Consider the following 20,694-nt stretch of genomic DNA (forward strand, 5'->3'; position numbering starts at 1 on the left):
TATGAAAGATCATATGAAAATTCTTTGAACTACATTTGAATTCATTCACTTGAATTTAAATTTTCTTTCTAAGGAAACTATGGCAGTGTCAATGTATCTTTAGAGATTACAAGCCATCAGCCCTTTAAAAGGATAAAATAAGATTGCTCTGTTCTGCAGATAACACTATCAAATCACACCGATACATTGCATTAGGCATCCCTTCCCCAGCCTGAAGGCACAACTGAAGAATCTAGAAGTGGACGTAGGCATATTAAAGAGCAATGAAAACTAAAATTCAGCAATCTAGGTCTTTTCACCCACAAGGGCACCAACTGGGGGGAAAATGAAACAGTAAGTCTTTCTGAAATACTCGCAGAAGGATTCCAAGCCTTTTGATAAATGTTACTTTTTATCTATATCAAAAAAGCATCTCATCTTCTAAAATATGACATCTTTGAACAGTCTCTAGCTTTACATGAAATACATAGCATCATGAGCAAGGTTCCTCAGTATCAGTGCACAGTATAATGCCTTCCAAAAAGCTATGCTGCGAACACTAAAAGTGAAAACCAAGGAATTGCATATTTCTTCATAATTATAGCATCCTATTGCACAGATAGAGATAACCTTGCAAATCATATCTTAAGTGAAATGAAATAAAAAGTTACACCATGTTAAGATACAGATTTTCTAAACGGGAGTAAAATCAAAAAGAAATAAGTATTTTTCATATGTTTTCTAAAACAAGAAGAAAAAAGCTAACAGTTGTCTCAAATTTTAATTTATATTCTAAACATTTCTATTTGTCTCCTAAATAATATTTTATAATTCATCAGGTGTTGTTGAATAAAACTGAAATGCAATTGAAAGTTGTCTGGCCACTATGGTGCTTTTGACTGCTTGTTGAAATAAATTACTGCATTTATATAAATTGATTTGCATGAGCAAGCAAACTTTACCTTTTAGAAAATAAAACATTTTAATTGAAAAAACCCAGCTAATGACTTGCTTTTGTTTGCTTGCGTTTTCAGGAAGGGCATAGGGGGCAGGTTCTTAGAAGATTTGTGGCAGTTACCAAAAAGGTCCAAACATAGTCAAGACAATATAATGAAGGACTGAGACTGTGCTTGGTACTACCTGGTCATCAGAACATGAGCTGGACTGAGAGTTCAAAAATGTGCCAAAGATATGAGCACTTTTGCCAGTTTGACAGGTACAGGCTCACAAATGCAACACACTCCTAACCAAATCCTAGATAGAAGGGAAGCTTTTGCTTGCATACCTCCTGTAACTGAAGAGACACGTGTCCCAGCTGCTCCTGGCGCCTCTCCACAAGCTGTCTTTCAGCACGCATTTCTTCTTCTATCTCCTGAAGCCTTCTCTCCACCCGTTCTGATACCTTCAAAAGGAAAAAAATCCACGCAGTAGGAAATTAGTGTGTCTTTTAATATATGTGAAAATATCAATAGCAAAAATGTAAACGGAGTATGGGGCAAAAAGAAAAGAAAACATCTTATGTATTTCATTAAAGCAGATTTAGAATGGTAGAGAAAATAACTAGTTATAGCAGTGAGTACTCCAGAAGCACTCAAGCAGGGAAAAAAACTTATCTTGCTGGCAGTATTCTCCTTTAGGTGTATGCATATTTTTCTCTATAGTGGTGGCTCTACTAAAGCATTAAATATCTCACTATCAAGATTAGAGCAGCCTAATGTGAAACTGAAATACGAAAATCTTAACTTCTCTGTCACAAGCCTGATTAACCTCTGGAGGGACATTTCTTTCACATCTCCAGCCTGCAAAACAGACCAATGTTTGCCTCTTTCATGATGCAAAATCTGTGAGTAAAAAGTAGTAAACAAGAACTAAGTACATGAGAATGCCTGTAACAACACAAAATAATTACAACACTTTAAGCCTTTTTCCCAATATTTTGTGAATCCATGTACAAACTAATACAAACAACAACAGGTGTTTATTAAAACAACTTGGATTATGAACATAAAAGCTCAATCAGACTAGAGTACCAGAATTACTTCCTTTTGCAATTCAAGCAGCTATCAGACAGCACCCTCTTGAGGCAGCAAATTAAATTTATTTTGTTAAAGATTAGCAAGAAAAATATTTATGTATCGCCTCCTCCATACCTTAAAATTAATTATTTTAAGCCACCACTAGAAAGCAATATATCCTTTACCAAATAATATTTAGATAAAAAGAGAAAGATGGAGACAAAAAGAGAAAAAATAATTAAATACAATTCAACTATCAGGTTTCAATGTGTGTGGAAGTGAATAAGTTCTCATCTTTCTCTGTTAAGCACATTTCTATTAGCACTAGACATATGCATGGATAGAAAATTTTACCATGAGCAGCACAATTTATGTAGGTAGCAAGGTACACTTATGTTCTGGGCTTTACAAGGCTTAATGAATAAAACAGTTTTTCTTTACAGCAGAATACATCTCACAGAAAACATTTTTGTTTGTGCAGCCAGATGAACAGCCAGCTTACAGTCTGGAATACTGTATTTTTTTCCTAAAGCCATCAGGAAATGCCTGGTAGTGCATCAAACCACACACTTTCATGAGGTTATGAAAGCTCTGTAGCCATAATCCAGAATAATTACTTACTAAAAGCTAATGTATAAAAGATAAAGGCCACATTGCAATGTTTGTTTTGACAAGTACGGCTTAGCATTACTTCTTGGAATTCATAAAATACTCCAGCTAACAGAAACAATGATGCTGTGTAGTAGGAACAGAAAATAACACTGTCATTAAACTTGTTATATCTTTGCTGAAAGCCAGAAAATAAGCTGTCATCCTTTTCCCCATACATATCTAACAAAGAAAAGAAATGTAATGTTTTAACTTTTTTTTAAGAAGTTTTGACTATGTGCTTCTGAAGACAAAAGCTTTCTCAGCTCTCTCATGTACCTTTTTCAATGAAGCACTTTCTTAAGAGCACTAAAGCTGTTAAGAAAGAAAACATACAATTTTGACTTGACAAAAGATTCAAAAGTAACATCACCCCCAAAGATGACATTCCAAAGGACAGTTCAGTAACTTCTGCTCTGGCATGGGTCTAGCATGCACAGCACGACTGCATAACGTGACACAAAGCAGCACTAGATAGGCTTTAGATGCCTGAAAAGTTCAGATTTCATTACAAATTATCACTGAGAACAAGTAGGAAAGTAACTCTATGAAGTGATTTGCCTTGCCTCTCACTTCCTTCAGCTCACTCCAGAATAAAATTGTATTATTTCTAACAAGGTAAAAAAGATGGATCATGTATCATTATATTTGTCATGGAAATTTCAGTTACAGACATAATCCTCTTTAATAAACAAACAAAAAATCCCCCACAACCAACACAAGCCACCAAACATTTTTGATGCTACTTATAACTCCTATTTGTTTCCCATACTTTGTACATTGGTGTGGTATTAGAACACCTTGGCACTTCAACAAGGCTTTAATCTCCCACAATAATTATATTCCCTGTTTTTGAAGCCTCTCTGACCTTCCTCAGATTGCCACAGAGCCTGTGGCATACAACAGTAGGGATTAAAAAAAATTAGAAACAGTTAAGTGTTAATTTATTAATTAGTACATGCAGAGTAAACTCAAAAACATACTTGTCTTCCTTTGTCCCAAATGATCCTGACTCAGGACAATATTTCTACCATGAAAGTAGGTATCTTGACCTCTGAATGTTATCAAAAATCTCAGTGTAGACAAGTGGTTCACCAAAAGACAGTACAAAGAATATGGAGGCTCCACACAATGACATGAAATACTAGCACTAAATTACTGCATTCAGAACACATTAGAATGTGATTTCAAGTATGCATTTTCAGCAACACAGACTATCTGAATAATAATGATGACACTAGAGCTGTGTCTCCACATATAGCTTTCAGGTAGTAGCAAAATCTATGAAAACAGATTAAGCTATCAAAAAGTTCCTCCTCTCCCCTGCAATTAAACACAAAGAACAGAATGTCCTTTTTAAAACTAGGGTGACATTTAAGTCGTGCAGCTAAATACAATCTTGTGGAAGATACTGGATGCTTACTGTACAAAAATCACCATCCTACTTACTGAATTTCTGCCCTGTTTTTCAGCTTTCTGTTTTTATTTCCAGCACAGAAGTCCTGCTAATAGAAATCTATTTCAACAGATTTTTGCTGCTGTTCTTGTTACAATCCATTTTATCATCAATGCATTCTTGAGACAGGTATTGAGTATTAAACCCACAAAAAGAGCCAACATTTTTCAGAGACATAACTTTAAATATTGTTAAACTTTTCCCTCATGGAAAATGATAATGTGTTATAACTTTTACAAGTCACCGTGCAGTACCAAAAATCCTTATACCAGATCTTCTGAGGGACAGTTCATTATCTAACAATAATCCTGGCCCTCTGAGATATATCCACAGTAACTCCATTGAAGACCCATTTTGCTTGACACTGCTGTCTTTTTCCAGAGACACTCTACCATCATTTTATAACAGCACCATCTCAATTGGGAATCTACTTAATTTTAACTAGATGAAGTTGTTTTTTATGCATAAAGATCAGCATCTTGTGCTACTTCAGATGTGCTTCTATCCAAGCGATTGCAACAAAATATCCAAGAGGGCAACTTTTATAACCATAAAGCAAATAAATGTTCTTTCAATTGCTTATATGCTGTCTAGCAAACATCCAAATCCTCTTCAAGAACAAAAGAATCTCACAAAATGTCTAGCTAAGACAGAAATTTTGATATAGGGAGTTGTAGAACCAGAAAGGCTTTTTAGCAAAACTGCACGAAGATTCTCAAGTACAAGGCCATGGACAGTGCTTGACTTGAAACAAGCATCCAACTATGCGTGAGTCACCACCTTCGTTATCATCTGGTTTTTATACCGGGATGGAAAAGCTCTCTTTACAGGTAAAATATTGTGCTTTGATTCTGTTGTGTGAATCTTAAAGTATTCAAATTCAGCATCAAAAAGGCTCTAAGAATCATAAACTCTAGCAAAAATAAATTCTGAACTAGTAACTCAGAAGAACTGTAGTGACTTAGACCTTTATCATCACACATCTACATACAGGCAATTTTCAAACAGCCTCGAATATACCAAACTGCAAGAATTTAGATCAATGTCTCTAAAAAAATAAAGATTTAAGGACACTGAACTGAAAAGAATGTTTCTACCATGAGTTCATCCTGTGAAATTATCAAGATTTCAAGTTGACAATTTATTGCCAAGAATCATACAGCAGAATATAAATACAACAATGGCAATGTTCGAGGTGATAAACACTCCCAAGTGAAGTCATAAAGGCACTAAGGACAAAAGTTCCTGCACAACTTTGCATAAGGAAGTTTTGAGAAAAAAAGTATTTCATCTTACCCAACTCACTTTCACCAATGACAATCAATTCTGAATTAAGCAATCTCATTAGAAGAGTTCCTAAATGCATACACATACAAAGGATGTCAAATATCTATGATAACAGACACTAGTTTCTACATGCACTCCAATCTCATGCTTTGCTATGCATACCATGAGAGTTATTTTTATTCTTAACATCCATACTGAAGTCCTCTCTTTTGCATTTACCTCAGTTCACTGATTCTGTCAGCCTCATCAGGTAATAGGAGATCACTAGGCTTTGAACGAGGGCAAAGGATCCCCATCTAGGGTCGGAGAGCAGTGGTAAAGCAGCAGTGCACAGTTGCTACCATTAGGCTTTTTAAGTGGTGGGGAATTGGCTGGACACAATAGTGCATTATGTCAGCATTTTTCAGCCTGAAAAGTAACACTCTGAAAAGCTTCTGAAGAAACTGAACAACCTTCCAGGTTAAAATTAGGGATGCAAAAGAAGTTAGATCTAAAAACCAAACTAATAAAAACCCTACAACAACTAACAAAAAAACCCAATACATCAACCAAAACACACATACACAAAATAAGCAAAAAACCCCCAAAAAACCCACATAATCAAAAAAGTGGCAGCTCCTCTCACAATATATAATCTATTTGGAGAACCCCTTGCTAAAAGACAAGATTATAAAGATATGCAAGCTGTAACAAAGACTGGACAAGTTCCAAAAAAGAAACCCACAGAGGGATTATTACTCAGTACAGAAAGAGACAGATCACATCCACACCAAGAAGATCCTAACTCCCAGGTGATTAGACTTCTATTATACAGAATTATCATTAGATGACCTTCTGTTCTAATATTGTATGCTAAATTTCCAATTTTTGGCCATTCATCACACATGGCTAGATCCTTCCTAATGACCTGTTTCTTCTGCAAACTGAACCCCAGCAATTCTTCTACCTTTTCAATAAAGTCTTTGAATTAATGACCTTTGTTATTTTACCCTTTTTCTTTTTTTCCCCCTCTCCTCTTTATCCTACCAGGCTACTAGGAAAAAAAAATTAACATTCTAACAAAGACAACCCCATAATATTTTTCTATAAAAGCTGACATGGCAAGTCTTTTTTCCCTGATGGACTCTATCATATCAAGAACATAACTGGTGCTGATAGTTTCTCTTGAATCACTGTCCAACTTAATCTAGAGTCAAGAATTTACACAAGAACATTTATTAAGTCTGCTGGTACCAACAAGTGGTCCATGCCAACAATGTTGTTATCAGTGACAAACACATCACTACAGCCCTTGACAGAGCATTTAGTACCAATTCATGCAATTTTTGAGCACGATGAATCACCTATGAGAAAATATGCACACAAATACTTGCTCTGAAAAGTCAACTTTGCTACTAATATCAGAGTAAATGCTTACATAAAGCATACACTCAAGTCCTACGTGTCAAGAGCTACCTACAGGATTCTCACCTACTAATTACTGGGGTGATTCTTAACTTCTCTCGTTCCTACAGCAACATGCTGTTTGACTTCCATCTCAATAACAGATCTCTTTCAGATTTAAGTTGACATAGTCTGCAGTCAGTCTGCTTCCAGCAGATACAGGAGACAAAAAAGAAAAGACAGGCATGGCTGTCCTGCTTCCTTTGTTACATTTTGTCACCAAGCCTTCAGAGAAGAGTGCAGTCCAAAGAGACTCCTTCCATTTTGCTACACAGATGATAAGGATTGAAAAGGACAGGAAGGGAGGGACAGAGGAAGAAGAGAAAATAGTATTTATCTTCATAACATGGTATCTTGTTTCTTCCCAAAGGTACTTTCAACAATTATAACAGCATTCAAACCAATGTTCGAAGTTAAAAAGTAGCTTTCTCCAAGGCTGTGAATTTTGAAGCAGAAAAATTCACAATACACACCTCTGTAAAACACTTGTACTTAAAACAAGCATCTGAAATATAAAACTTGTCTGGCTGGTTTCATTATCAAAGGGTAACATTTCAACAACCTATAGTAGCCCAAATAAGATTATGTTCAGATATACACATGTGATACCAATTACCAACAAACATTAAATTAGCCTACATCTTGCTTAGAATACTAGATATAAACAATCCCTTCCATGTTAGTCACACTCACCGTTTCTTGTCTTTGGGACTCAGTGAGCTTTTCAGACAATTCTTCCAGAGTCTTTCTTAATTCAGCATCAGTCCTTCATAGAAAAATACAAGTAAGACAATATTCCACAGTGCAAAAGCTAAGTAACGCCCATTATCATTTTAAGTAGCAACAACCCCCCAGAACTGTTTGCTACTTCAATCTGTTCTACAGCCTCTTCATAACAGATCATAGCCTATTCATAATATTTTATAGCATAATTAGAAACAAGCCTCAAATGGAAAATTCATTATAAAAAGCATTCCCATTCCTCAAGTGAAGAAACAGCATCTAAGTATCAGTTAGGTATCAGGTTAACAAGTACAAAATTATGGACACATCTACACAGTCCTTTCGAACAGTAGTTTCCTACTAGGAATTAACAGTCTAATTCCTGTTATTGCTATTGAACAAAGCACCACATTGTGAGAAAGTATATACGTTATGGCCTGCAGGAGAGCTTACCTAAAGGGACTCCAGTAACATGAGCAAACTAGGAGCAAAGCTGTAATGAAAGAAATTCCCTAGTCCTTGTCATTTTGTGCATATATTTTAAAAAGCTGAGGAAAGCCCCAGATATTATACAAACAGGAATTGGTAGGTGTTATTTAAATTTCTAAATACTGCAGAAGATGACATAAAACAAATAGTTCATAATCCTACTTTCATTTACATGTTGCACAATCCCTCATTTTCCCCAAAATTATTTTTTGAAAGAGTTTAAGAATTTTTTTCCACACTGTTCTTCACATGGAGTTATATTCTGTTTATACCGATTTCTTCTTGAAAGCTCACGACTGATGTCATCTCCCAGGCGAAGTTGTTCACTGCTGAGATCTCGAAGAGACTGGTGGAAAGAATGCAGCTGTAAATAAAAGTACACAAATTAAACCAAGGTTTAGGAACTCTTTTTTTTCTGTGATATTCCAAAAATACATATCTACACATATGCACACTTTTTAAAATAAAGCAGATAAAAATAACCTAAAAAATAATAAAATCCCATTAACTGTAGTTGAGCCTGGATGACTGGATGAGGCTTATGCACTTCTATTTCAATCCACCCTTCACAATACTTGCTCATTGTAGTTTAACTCTCAGTACTTTATTTGCTAAACCAAGTTTCCTAACTATGTTTTTTCCTGTGGTTCATAGCTTAGACACTATACTACCTCTTTAACCTAATGCAAAGCAAATTGAAACAGCTGAACAAGTAACTTTCAGGAGAGATATATTTCATGTTAATGGATACTAGTATTGGTAAAAAGAAGTTCTGCCCAGCTATATATGCTACTATTACATAGGAACTTGAACCAAAACAATCAGAACATTATAATGCATTCAGAAACTACCAAGAATAGCTATTTTACCTTGCCCAAGACATTACATATTCTTTTTTCAGGTCTTGGGAAAAAAAAGAAAAAACAAAAAACAAAAACACACTCCTACTTTCCTCTGTAAAACCTCCTGTTTTCCCCAATCAGCAGGATCCCAATTTATCATCAAAGTTTTAGGGAGCAAATAAAAAAATGAATAGGTCATTCATTCTTCATGGGATAGAAAGTGACAGTTAATCCATCCTAATGCAACCTACTGCTGTCAACAATTCCCTGGCCAGGATAATCGTTATGAAAAACCCTAATTTATAATATTCCATTGTTCTGTGCCCTAGATTTAAACCTGGATCTTCCACAACCAAGCTGACTGCCCTCAACATTCAGACACAGGAACTGCTACCTCCCCTGTGTGATTAACCAGAAATTTCAAACTGACCTGAGAGAATTTGAAAGAACACATAGTATTTTCAAAATGCATATGCTAAGAAGGAGAGGGACTTAAATGTGTTAAAAGACCATTTGGCTGAAAAATTACTTCAGCTAGAAAAAGTCAGAATGGGGATAAAGAGACAGTGGTTACAGAAAAAGATAAAAAGCCACAACTTTAGTTAGGCAGTACTGCTTTATGTCTGGTCTAATTTCTACCTATAATAATGATCAATGGCTACTTCTAGTTCATCATTCCTCAAAGAACTATACTCTTCTTACAAAATAGTTAATGGAAAGAAAAAAGCCACTGAAAAGCAAGAATAAGAAATAAACCAGCATTTATCATCAAAACTGAAAAAAAACCTATTTACCTACATAGTTACTTAATATGAAGAACTCTGTATGTATTGCAGGAATTCCCTTGAATAAAATGACCAAGATATTTATAGAATATCTAGAAATAATCTAGAAATATCTAGAAATATCTAGAAATAGTCCTAAGCATTTTGGGTGGCTGGGAGGAAAGACTTCCATATAACATTATTTCCTTCCAAGAATTATTTTCCACACTCACCTTGGGGGAGGAAGGAATGGGGGGAGAACTAGATTGAAAAGACAATGAAATAGGGTTAAATAAAAATCTAGAATTTCTATAGCTTCCCAAAAACTCAACTGAGAAAACTTGTTTAATTAAGTTTAAAATTTTATGGAAGCTTATTGATTTTTAAAAAGTCAGTATGAATACCTTACAATCAGCTTCTTTAATATTAGTCTACACATTCACTCAAGCAAGTCTAGCCACCCTGTCTGAAAAAGCAAAAACAGGCAGTGAACTCTACCTGTAGGATAACAGAAACACAATTCTCTTACCTATTAAGGTAATTATTTATTTTTTCTGAAATCTGCAAGCAGATACAAGTTAAGGAATACGAAAATTACCTGTGGCACACACATCCACTCCTCCTCCCATCATCTGCCTGAAATACAGGCTCAAATTATTCCACTCATAGGTCAGACCAAGAACTAAGATGAAGAACTACCTAGTTCAAAATCAGTCCAATCTACACTGAAGTAAAAGCAAAAGCACTAAGACCCTATCCCATTAACTAATAATGCCCTTCACAGCCTCACTGATTTCCAGCATGAATGTTAATTGGCTGGAAGGGACCTCTGGAGATCATCCCATCCAAGCCCCCTGCCAATGCAGGGTCACCTAGAACAGTGACACAGGAACTCATCCAGATGGGTTCTGAATGTCTCCAGTCAGGGAGACTCCACAACCTCCCTGGGCAGCCTGTGCCAGTGCTCTGGCACACTCATTGTAAAGTTCTTACCCACGAGGTGGAACTTCTTGTGTTTTAGTTTATGGCCATTGCTCCCTGTCCTGTCACTGGCCACCACTGAATAGTCTGGCACCATTCTCTTGACACCCACGTTAGAGATATTAATATGCATTACTGAGATCCCCTCCCATTCTTCTCCAGACTAAACAGGCTATTCAGAGATTATTTTTCTTTGTCTTTAGAGAGCCTAAAAGGTAGGGAGATTATTTTCATATTTTACTTTTGATATCACTACCATCTACATCCTTTTCTCTATAATGATTTGCATGAAACTTGACAGACACAAGAGGTGACTGCCTAACAAAAAAAGCAGGTAACATTGAAAGGACAAATCATAGCTGAAGCATTCTTAGCTGAATCTTCAGAATCACCTCATTTAATGTAAAAGCAAAGAGTTTGGTGACCATTTATTGCCTGTTTGGAACAGCAACTCCCATTAGTGCTCTGTACCTGGTCCACATTATCTGCCTCATTGACAAATCGAACACTTGCAGACCTAGACCTTCGATGTTTATTGCCCTGTGAGTCTCCATAATCCCTGAGAGGAGACGTGGGCAGGAAGTGGCGGTTGCCTGTAGGAGATATGAGATTAAAAACGTAAGTACGAAGACAAAACTTTGTATGGGAAACTTTTCATTTTGCTTCACAAAAAATGCATATTTCACCTTGATACTATCCTTCTAGGTCACACTGCAGACAAAACAACTACTGAATTACTTAACATACATATAACTCTTTTAGCTCTTCTCAGGATTCTTCAATTTAAACATTTCTTACCCATGACATACAAGTATTCCAAAAAGAGGAATTGTTTCTCCAAGGAGTAGTTTTTCCTCAAATTTTATTTGCCCAACCAACCACTTTTTCTTGCACATGAATCTATTAGAGATTCACACTATTATATTTCACAGTTTTTACATAGGAATGAAATTTTTAGAGCTTCTTACTAAAATATATAAAGTACTACCTCCCAAAGGAATACACCTCCCGAACATACCTCTTCCCAAAATATAATGAATTTCCTGAGACATACAGGGAAAAAAAACTACTCTTTTGTGGGTCATAAATAATTTCTGGCTTTTTCTTTTCCACTGTTTCCAAACATCCATAATCTCAAGCATTTAAAATTTAAATTCTCTTTTTGCTGTGAAACAAGCTTCAGAAGCTGCAATATCTTTTGGATTTAGCTTTAACTTGTACATACATACAACTCATGCAGTGGAAAATTAATTTTCTCAGCTCAAAGAATCAACGTTTCATTTAGATCTCTTGGGATAGCAGCAGAAAATACTAACAGAAACAGAAAGTTGGAAAAATTTACCATATAAACAAGTGCATAACATAATGCAGGTCTCCCAGATTTCTAAATTCAGCTTCTTTGAAGCAATCAACCATGACTTTCCATAAGACTATATCTACACATTTTTCTTCATTTCCTCTTTGCATAACACAGCTATATGATATAATTCAAGCATACTCAAGCCCTTTAAGTATTTTACCTGATGTTCCTTCTCCATCCAGGTCACTGGGATACAAGCTTGAGAGAGATGCACTTCTCATTCCAGAGTTTCGTGTTAATCGCTGGCTCCTTAATTGACCTATAGATTGCTCCAGTGTTTCTTTTAACTGCAGAAATGTTAAAATTTATTGAAATATGAACACAAACTTGTTTTTTAAAAAGCATGGAAAATATTATTAATTTAAAAGTCATTAAGAAAATAAAAGCTATTTTTAAGCCACGTACAGCTATGAACTAATAACAGCTTTTCTTCAATATCTATCACATTCCTGTAATTATAGCAAAACATGCTTCCAACATTGGCAGCTTCAAATATCAAGTTTCTTAAAACACCATGAAAACTCAGAATTTTGTCTCCTACAACCAAAATAAGACCTATTTGTCAGCAATGCTCATTAACAGTCCTGCAAAATCCAGAAATTAAGAAATTTCTTCAAAGAAATTATTTCTTACTGGAATTTTTCCACCAGCCCTACCTGGAATCAGTTTTACATATGGCTATCAAATTTCCCTAAGCAGCTTTACAGAAACCCCTATTTTGAGAAATTTCACTTCCAGGGAAAGCAAGCCATTCCCAATTTATGAGTACAGAACTAGCTATATTAAAAAATTAGTTCTTCATTTTTCAAATGTACATCTCATTTTTTACAATTGCATTTGTTAACTTTGGTTCTTAGCCACTTGCTTTGTCACACCCTTATTTGACAATCCAAAAAACATCAATTTCTAAAGGTTATCCTTTATCAAAGAGAAGTTTGTGAACAATGGTTAAAATGATGCTTTACTCCTGTAGAATTATACACTTTGTTGGATCTCTGTTGGAAGAAACAAGCTTTTTTTCTACACATTTGCTTCTTTACTCTCTCTACCTTCACACGTAAAATATTGTTATATTTCATATGTATCTGTTTCAAGGCAGATGACAGGAAAAAAAATGACAGGAAAAAAAGCCACATCAGTATGATCACAATCCCATTCCCTGCTATAATTCAGCTTTTATCTTATCACTTCTTCATGAAAAAGAAACATGTTCCCTAATACTCTATTTCAGCTACACATTGTGTACTTGGCATAGTACCATAACAATCTACTGGGTGCTTATAAACCAGGAAAGTAATGAGTCTACAAAACCTGTCCAAGTTTAATTATATAACATATTACTATATTATGATTTTGTTAGCACAAATAAATATTAAAAGTTTCTGTTTACAGCTACTTAACTTCTTATATATTCTGTCCATTAATACCAAGTTTTCAGCTATGAATCCTACTAATAGGAAAGACCTAAGAAGTAAAGATAAAACTGAAAATTGCTCACAGTTGTTATCGCTTTGGTTTGTTCCTTGTTGTATTCTCTGTATTGTCCTAGCAAATGGTCGACATGTCTTAGATTTCTGTTGGTATCCTTAAATAAAAGAGTTTTAGAAAAAAAAGTCAAAACAGAAACATCTTCTAATCAAACATTACTGCTGTCTTTATTCTTATTGATTTCTAAGATTAAATTGAAAATACAAGTGCTTTCTAAAGGGTCTAAGCATTAAAAATCCTATTCAAGCAGCAAGGAATACCGCATGGCTAAAGGGAGGAAAATGAAAGAAAAAGAGAAAAAAACAAAACCAAATTTTATCATTTCAGTACAACAGTAAGGCCTCAGCTTCAAATAACAAGTTTTTTCAAGTTTCAGCCATTCTACAGAAAAACCTTTTTAATTCAAAGATCTTGATGTTATTTGCTTGTAGAACAGTTATCTGAGAAGTAACAAGTTTTTGAAGGTGAAAACACTAGGTAAGGTCACTGCATGAGTATTCTCTGACCAGATAAACACCTGGATCAGATGGAAGATCTGCTGAAAAGCAGTCCTCAAAAAGCAATTAGTTTAAAATCAGAATTTCAGAAGAGCAGCTAGAAGGAGGTTAGATAGAATCAGAATACCAAAGAATTCTTTTTTAAAAAGTCAGACTTTATTCTTATTAACTTATTTTCTTTTTTTCTGGATTTATGTTTATTTTCCAGATAAGAAGTTTTGAAGTTTAAATTTACCATTCTATATTAATTTTTCTCATATATTAAAAGGAAAAGAAGATATTGCTGGCCAAACAGTAAGTAATAAAACATACACCCATCCACTCCAGGTATACAGAACTGTCAGCTAGAGAAGAATGGGAATAAATTCTTGAGCATTAATGGTGTTGGGATAGCTAAATGTCTCCTCCCACTTGCAAAACAAATTCAGATATCCCCCCTGCACCCTCCACTTCTTCTTGCTCAGGTATGTAACTATTACAAGTTTAGAAATAATGCTTCTCACAGTGCTTTTTCACATCTAGAAAATATCCGAAATGTAAGCTCTATCCTGAAGGAATTGACTGCTTACATAGTTATCAGAAATTTGGAAACTTCATACAGTTTTTATTGTATAAATTTTATACAAGACAAGGCTGAAACTTTCTGATAGAAATTTTAATGTCTCTTGTGAGAATCTAACAAAACTGATTTGGCCTTATTCAGTTTGCTAACTTTATAAATAGTATTCCCCAACACATCATTGTTTCTAACAACATTCTATTACTGTCTGAAATTGCAGCTGTATAAAGGTGTAACAAGCCACACACTTTCAGCTCAAAAGCAGTATGATCAATTTCCCAAAACCCTTTTTGGTTTGCACAGAAAGCAATGTTTCCTACCTGTACAGTACATTTCATAACTTTAGAAAAGAAAATTTGACCCTGTGTTACAGAAATGCAGGCTCTATAAATACTTTAAAACTGTATTTTGTAAACAACCTGCAAAGTGCTTGCTAAAGTATGGATCTTCTCTGTAACTTCTTCAGCACCATAGTTGTGAGCCCTGTTGTGGGATGCTCTCAAAGGCCGCCTTCCAACTCGACCCGTGAGAAAGTTGTCTGAATCACTGGATGAATCTGCCATCAGTATCTTGAAGCCTAGGCAGGAAGACCAGAAAAAGTAACATATGGTAATTCCTGTCTGTAAATGAACAGTCTTGCACGATATTCCCAAAGCAGCTTCATAAACCCAGATTACATTTGCCTTTCTGGTTTGGATCAGCAGGATGTACTTTTGAAGCAGATTTTCCAACTGGTCCTCAGTTATCACCTTTGTTCACACTGTGAAGCAGGGTCAAGATGCATGAGGCAGAGCCTCTTGGGAGCAAATTAAATCAAAATATACACTCACTGCTTCCAAGTGTTCAGTACTCATGATAAAATCATGGCCCCAAAACAAATCTCCCCCCACAACATAGAGTGGAGACATCAATGCTTTATCAATCATCCTGGTCCACAGAAAGGCTCTCCTTTACCTCACATTACTCACTAAGCTGTCTTCAAGAATGGGGATAGCTAAATCCCAAGGATGGCAAGATAGAGGAAAAATAGGTCAACAATCATCAGATGGGTGAAATTATTAAAAACCACAGACATCTATGCCTAGTATAGTAAAGTCACATAGTAACTGATTAAAACAACAACCCTCAAAAGGTAGGTTAGATCGACATTTTTTCTTGAAGTACTACACACTGCAGCAGTTTGCCTTAATGTCATGGAATGACTTGGTGAAAGAAGAAGTAGACTGACAAACTCTTGAACCCCTGTAGACAACAACAACAACAAAAAAATCATACTAAAGATGTCATTCTTCTAGCCACGAGAGCTGAAATTTCCAGAAGAAACCAAGGATGGATAAATCTTATCCTATATTTTATATGGAGGCAACCTGATCTGTTTTTCCAGATTTAATTTTTCCATATTTAATTTTTATAAGGTTGCAAATTTTTGTCCCCCAGACTTGGATAAAATCCTTTCAAACATGAAAGAAGAACAAATCAACATGCTCAGTTTGCCGCTAAGTACATCAGTATTCCTTATATTTTCTGAACTGGTGAATTTACTCATTCTTCTCTTCTCATCTCACCTCACTAAAGCAAATTTTTACAGAATTTATTATTCCAGCACCTCACTCTGGTCAGCTGCAATAAAGTCTTAATGAGACTGAAAAAGAATAAACACTAAACACTGGGAAACAGGAATTATGGGATATTTTCAAATATAAAGAAAACAAAAATAAATAAAACAATGGTAGAAATAATAGCATGGAATAATACTGGTTTTAGTGTAATTTGGTTAAAAAAAATATCAACAAAACACAACAAACAAGTAGAGCCCCATAAGACAACCATAAGAGCCCCAATAACTGAAAAGCAAAGACTGGAGGAAAAAAAAGGGAACAAAGATTTGCAGCAGGAAAGATTAATGGGCTTATTTTCAGCTGTCCAAAAATAGGCTCATTAAGATATATACTAGCCAAAGCACAGAAGAAAGGTCAATAATCAAGGTAAACAAAAAAGAAAGCACAGGATAAGGAGGACATTTGCCTGAAGAAAACTTACTATTTATGGTTAAGCATTCCTCTTTGTCCTCGTGAGCAACCTAAAAGGAACCACAAGTACTTTTAAGGTGAAGAAGCTGTTTCACATAAAGCAACATCCTCATTTTTAAGGGAACTGTACAAATTTCACTTTAGATTTAAAAAAATAAAAATCACAAAGAAGAAGAAATTTGCAGAAATGTATCATATGCACATCTGCCTAGCAATTGAAATTAACAAAGAAAAACGTATCACTTTTCCCAAAAAGTTACACTGATTTCAGCACATGATCACATGACCTACTTGACCATTTGAATCATTTGGCTCTTATTGGCTTTTAGTTCTACCCAAACAGATCATAACCTTTGCTGAACTGATGAAAAGCATCAATACTCAGTATTTTCCTTTCCTGCAGGAAGCAGAGCATTTCAGCTTCACTGAGGACTCTTTTTACGACATATGCCAGGTAAGAAGTAGAGCTGACAATCTCAACGTCAATCTCTCCAGCTCAAGTAAACAAAAGATAAAGTCAGTGTACACAACTTGATTATTCCTCAAGTGTTTTATTTGTTCAGCTCCACACAGACTACTCTATCACTAGGTAACTAACTTAGTGTTAAAGTAATAGTTGAAGCCTTATAGCCAAGATTGAGCACGACGAAAAAAAAATAAATTATAGTAATTCCAGAAAGGAACAACATGACACCTGAAAGGCCCTTTCCTTCAGTGCTTGTATTTGAGCCCGAGAAAAAGCAGGAAGGTGATCCCATATGGTAATATTTCACCATCGTGCCTTCAGGAATCAGCACCACATTTTATTATCAGTTTGTCACACCGTGCTTCTAGCACTGTTCACCAGCACGACACAGAAAACGGTTCCTTCACACAAGGCAAGCAAGCAATGCCCTCTGCAAACTTCATTAACACCAGACTTCAACAGAGTCTCTTTGGCCCAGACAGAACCGTAGAACCCAGAACGGCGCCGGGCACGCCGCCGGCCGGGCCTCTGGACTGTCCCGAAGAACCCCGCGGCCGCCGCACCCCGCGCCTCCGGCCGCCGCTCCAAGGCGGACAGCCGCCTCCCGCACACCGCCCTGGCCCCAGCCCTTCTGCACCCCCAGCCCTCACCGCACAGCGGCTCCAAGGCGAGGCCGCCCCGTCCCTAGCCACCTCCCACCCACCTCACCTCGCCGCTATGGCAACTTGAACTAGCCGCCCTGCCGCCAGCTGCCGGGTCCGCGGGCCGGGCGCCTGGCCCCCCCGCAGCGCTCCATGGGACAGGGAGTCCACAAGCCATGGGCCCGCCAGGGAAAAGGCACGGTGCGGGACTTCAACTCCCGAGAGGCTTTGCGGGGGCAGCGCGGTGAGGGCCGGGCAGGCCCCGCCTTGCTGGGAAGCCGCTAGGCCTGCGGGGAGCGCTGGTGGCAGCTGTGGGAGGTTCCGCGACAGACCGGCTGTATGTGAAAATTGCTTTGTGAAACGCTAAGTTTTTACAAAGTACACATTGGTGTTTGCAAATATGTCAGCTAAATGACTGCGAGGAGCAGAAATAAAAGCTGTTGCCCTGGTAAAGCCGGCGAGTCTGGGAAAGGGCGTGTGAGTGCGGAGAGCAGCTGTTTCTTATAAGGCTCCTTCCCTATTTCTTGACATTTTCTTATTTCCTTAAGCCACGCATCTCCCTGCTCTCAAATGTTTCATCTATTACCCTTGTGTGCAGTAAAAACGACCAAATACTACACACTGCTGCTCTGACCGGCCTTGAAGAGAGAAAAAAGTGTTGTGACTAATTACAGGAAATGTCTCCTGGGCTTCTGAAACTTGGGCAAGCTTGCAATAGGCCAACAGTCACTGTAGTAGTTGATCACCTATAGCTGAGCACTCCAGGCAAATGTACATGCAGTGAGTTGGGGTTTTTAATACGTATTATGTCTATTGCCTCTGGAATCCGCTCCAGGCAGTGACCATTGGCCTTTGAGCACAGTAATAAGGCATAGATGGGAATCCGTAGTGCCTACCTTCATTCCTGTCCTGCAGAACTGTTTCGTGAGCTCAAAATACAGCAGGCATTCTTGAATGCCATATGATTACTGCACATTTCAGGTGTAAGCCAGGTCTCCCACACTGGCAGCTTTCACCAGCAGTCCAGGCAGCAGCTGCTGGCCCTTGTGTCTTTGTGGTTATGCTTAAGTGACATTAACCTCATGTGAGTAGAAGGCAGGTGAGACATGGTACAGGAATGTAAGGATATCATTTATTTCACTGTGAGCTGAAGCATTAGTGAATAAGGAGTAAATAAGTAAGTTTTCCCTAGCTTCAATACCATGGGCATTGTCATGGCCTTTCCTTTGCAAACTGCAGCATAGTCAGGTCTAAATGCAGGGTGAGAGTCAGGCCTTTGGGTCAGTCTTATAGAGGCTCTGAATTTTCCTGAGTTCTCGGAGGGTTTTTCTCTCTGTTTTGTAGTAAGACCTAGCAGCGGTCTTACTACTCCATAGACTCAACAGAATTCATCTGTGAGCAAATTTATTTTCTTGCCCTAGTAGTGTCTCTCAGGCCATCACAGGGTAAGTAACATGTCCTGGATGTGACTGGTACATATACGAGAAGTGTATTTACATCTGTGCTGGGTGTGAGCACATCTGACTTGCCACTAACACAATGTTCCAGTGGAAGCTGATGCCAGTGCCTGAGAGCCACATGCCAGGCACAGCCACTGGTTCTGAAGACCGGGCTAACCATGCACGTGCCTACTGGGAAAGTGGCTAGTCGTCAAGGAACACTTGCTAGGTTGTAGCAGAAGAAGAGGATGCTTCCAGTGCTTCAAATGGCTGTCTGCACACAGCTACATTGTCAGCTGCAGCATTGCATGAATACTCTCTATTACATATGCATATGAAATAAAGCTTATGCCAATGATTAAGACATAGTTTTTTCATCCCCATCAGGTATAGCTTGCTTGGTACAAAAATTGAGATATTAAAAACTGTTACAGAAAACGCGTAAGCAGGCATATATGCCAAGATTTCTGTCACGGTTTAGGAATAATATTCCTCAATTTAGGATTCCCACTGCAAAAACCCAAACCTACTCCCTCACTCCTCTCTCTCCCTTTCTACACTCCCTCCCCTCCCCCCCTCCCCGCAGTGGGCTGCAGAGGAGAATTGGAGACACAAAAGGTAAAGATCACAGGTTGAGACAAGAACAATTTACTGGAAACTGCAAAAGTACTAATTACATATGATATAAAAAAAGAAAAGGATCAATGGAAAATAACCCTGCAATAACAGACAACACCAGGTGGCTGCCTCCACCACATTTCCTCAGCTGGAAGGAACATCTTCTTCCTGGAAGAGATTCCCTTTCCTCTGCACTTGACAAACGTCTTAGGTTTGTATAATCCTGTGTTCCTTCCCAATCTCCTATCAATGATTTCTTGAAGCTTACTTCTGAGTGTGTGAAAAAGTGCTTGATTACTGCTCGAAGGTTTTGCATAATTTAAGGGTCTTTACTGAAGACTCTGCTAAAGGCAGATTGAAAATCTAAATAAACTGTATCTAGAGTTCTGTTGATAGCTTCAGAAGACTTTCAAAACATATAAGGAACATCTGTCCTTCAAAAAAGCTGTTCTGATTCTTCCTTCAGATAGCATGCATACATTAATTTTATTCTTCCTAGTAGTTTATACTGATGTACCCACTGCAGTTGTCAGTCGTATTTCTGGATTTCTCTTTTTGAAGCTGAACAGTATAGTGATTTTGTTCGTTTGTTTGTTTTCTTTTGTCATAAGGATGTTAAATATGTGCATAAGATTGTTACAGAACATCTTCAGTTTGGAATGAGGATGATGAGAAATTATTTAACTGTGCACAACAAACGACTATACTAGACATAATTATAAAGAAGTTGTTTAACTGTACAAGAACAGAACCCTTTTGTTTTATTAGATGAATCTGAAAACATATATCCCAGCATTCTGTTATCTGAAGTGCTGTTGAGACAGTAACATGCTGTTGAGACAGTAACATGACAGTGCTTGCATTTAGAGAGGCCAGCTTGGTATTTCTACTTCAGGTTAATGCTGCTTGATTAATGATTAATGCTGTTGTGCCCCTTAACTAATACAAATATATAATACAAATATATAA

At 37.1% G+C, this 20,694-nt stretch overlaps 1 protein-coding gene across 3 annotated transcripts in view; it reads right to left on the reverse strand.

The window, feature by feature from the left end:
• Positions 1–17,784, reverse strand: part of CEP128 (centrosomal protein 128) — a 209,145-nt gene extending 191,361 nt beyond the window's left edge. For all 3 annotated transcript variants that reach the window (XM_088167434.1, XM_088167433.1, XM_014869832.2), the window contains exons 1-9: positions 17,736–17,784; positions 16,572–16,611; positions 14,951–15,108; positions 13,486–13,572; positions 12,148–12,274; positions 11,099–11,220; positions 8,313–8,404; positions 7,522–7,594; positions 1,265–1,381 (exon numbers count right to left, since the gene is read on the reverse strand). In XM_088167434.1, coding sequence (XP_088023560.1) covers positions 1,265–1,381; positions 7,522–7,594; positions 8,313–8,404; positions 11,099–11,220; positions 12,148–12,274; positions 13,486–13,572; positions 14,951–15,094 — 762 coding nt within the window. In that variant the 5' untranslated portion in view covers positions 15,095–15,108; positions 16,572–16,611; positions 17,736–17,784. The remainder of the gene's footprint in view (positions 1–1,264; positions 1,382–7,521; positions 7,595–8,312; positions 8,405–11,098; positions 11,221–12,147; positions 12,275–13,485; positions 13,573–14,950; positions 15,109–16,571; positions 16,612–17,735) is intronic.
• Between the last annotated feature and the right edge of the window lie 2,910 nt (positions 17,785–20,694).

Source organism: Sturnus vulgaris, chromosome 6 (genome assembly GCF_052056855.1).
Source record: "Sturnus vulgaris isolate bStuVul1 chromosome 6, bStuVul1.hap1, whole genome shotgun sequence".
NCBI classification, from domain to species: Eukaryota; Metazoa; Chordata; class Aves; order Passeriformes; family Sturnidae; genus Sturnus; species Sturnus vulgaris.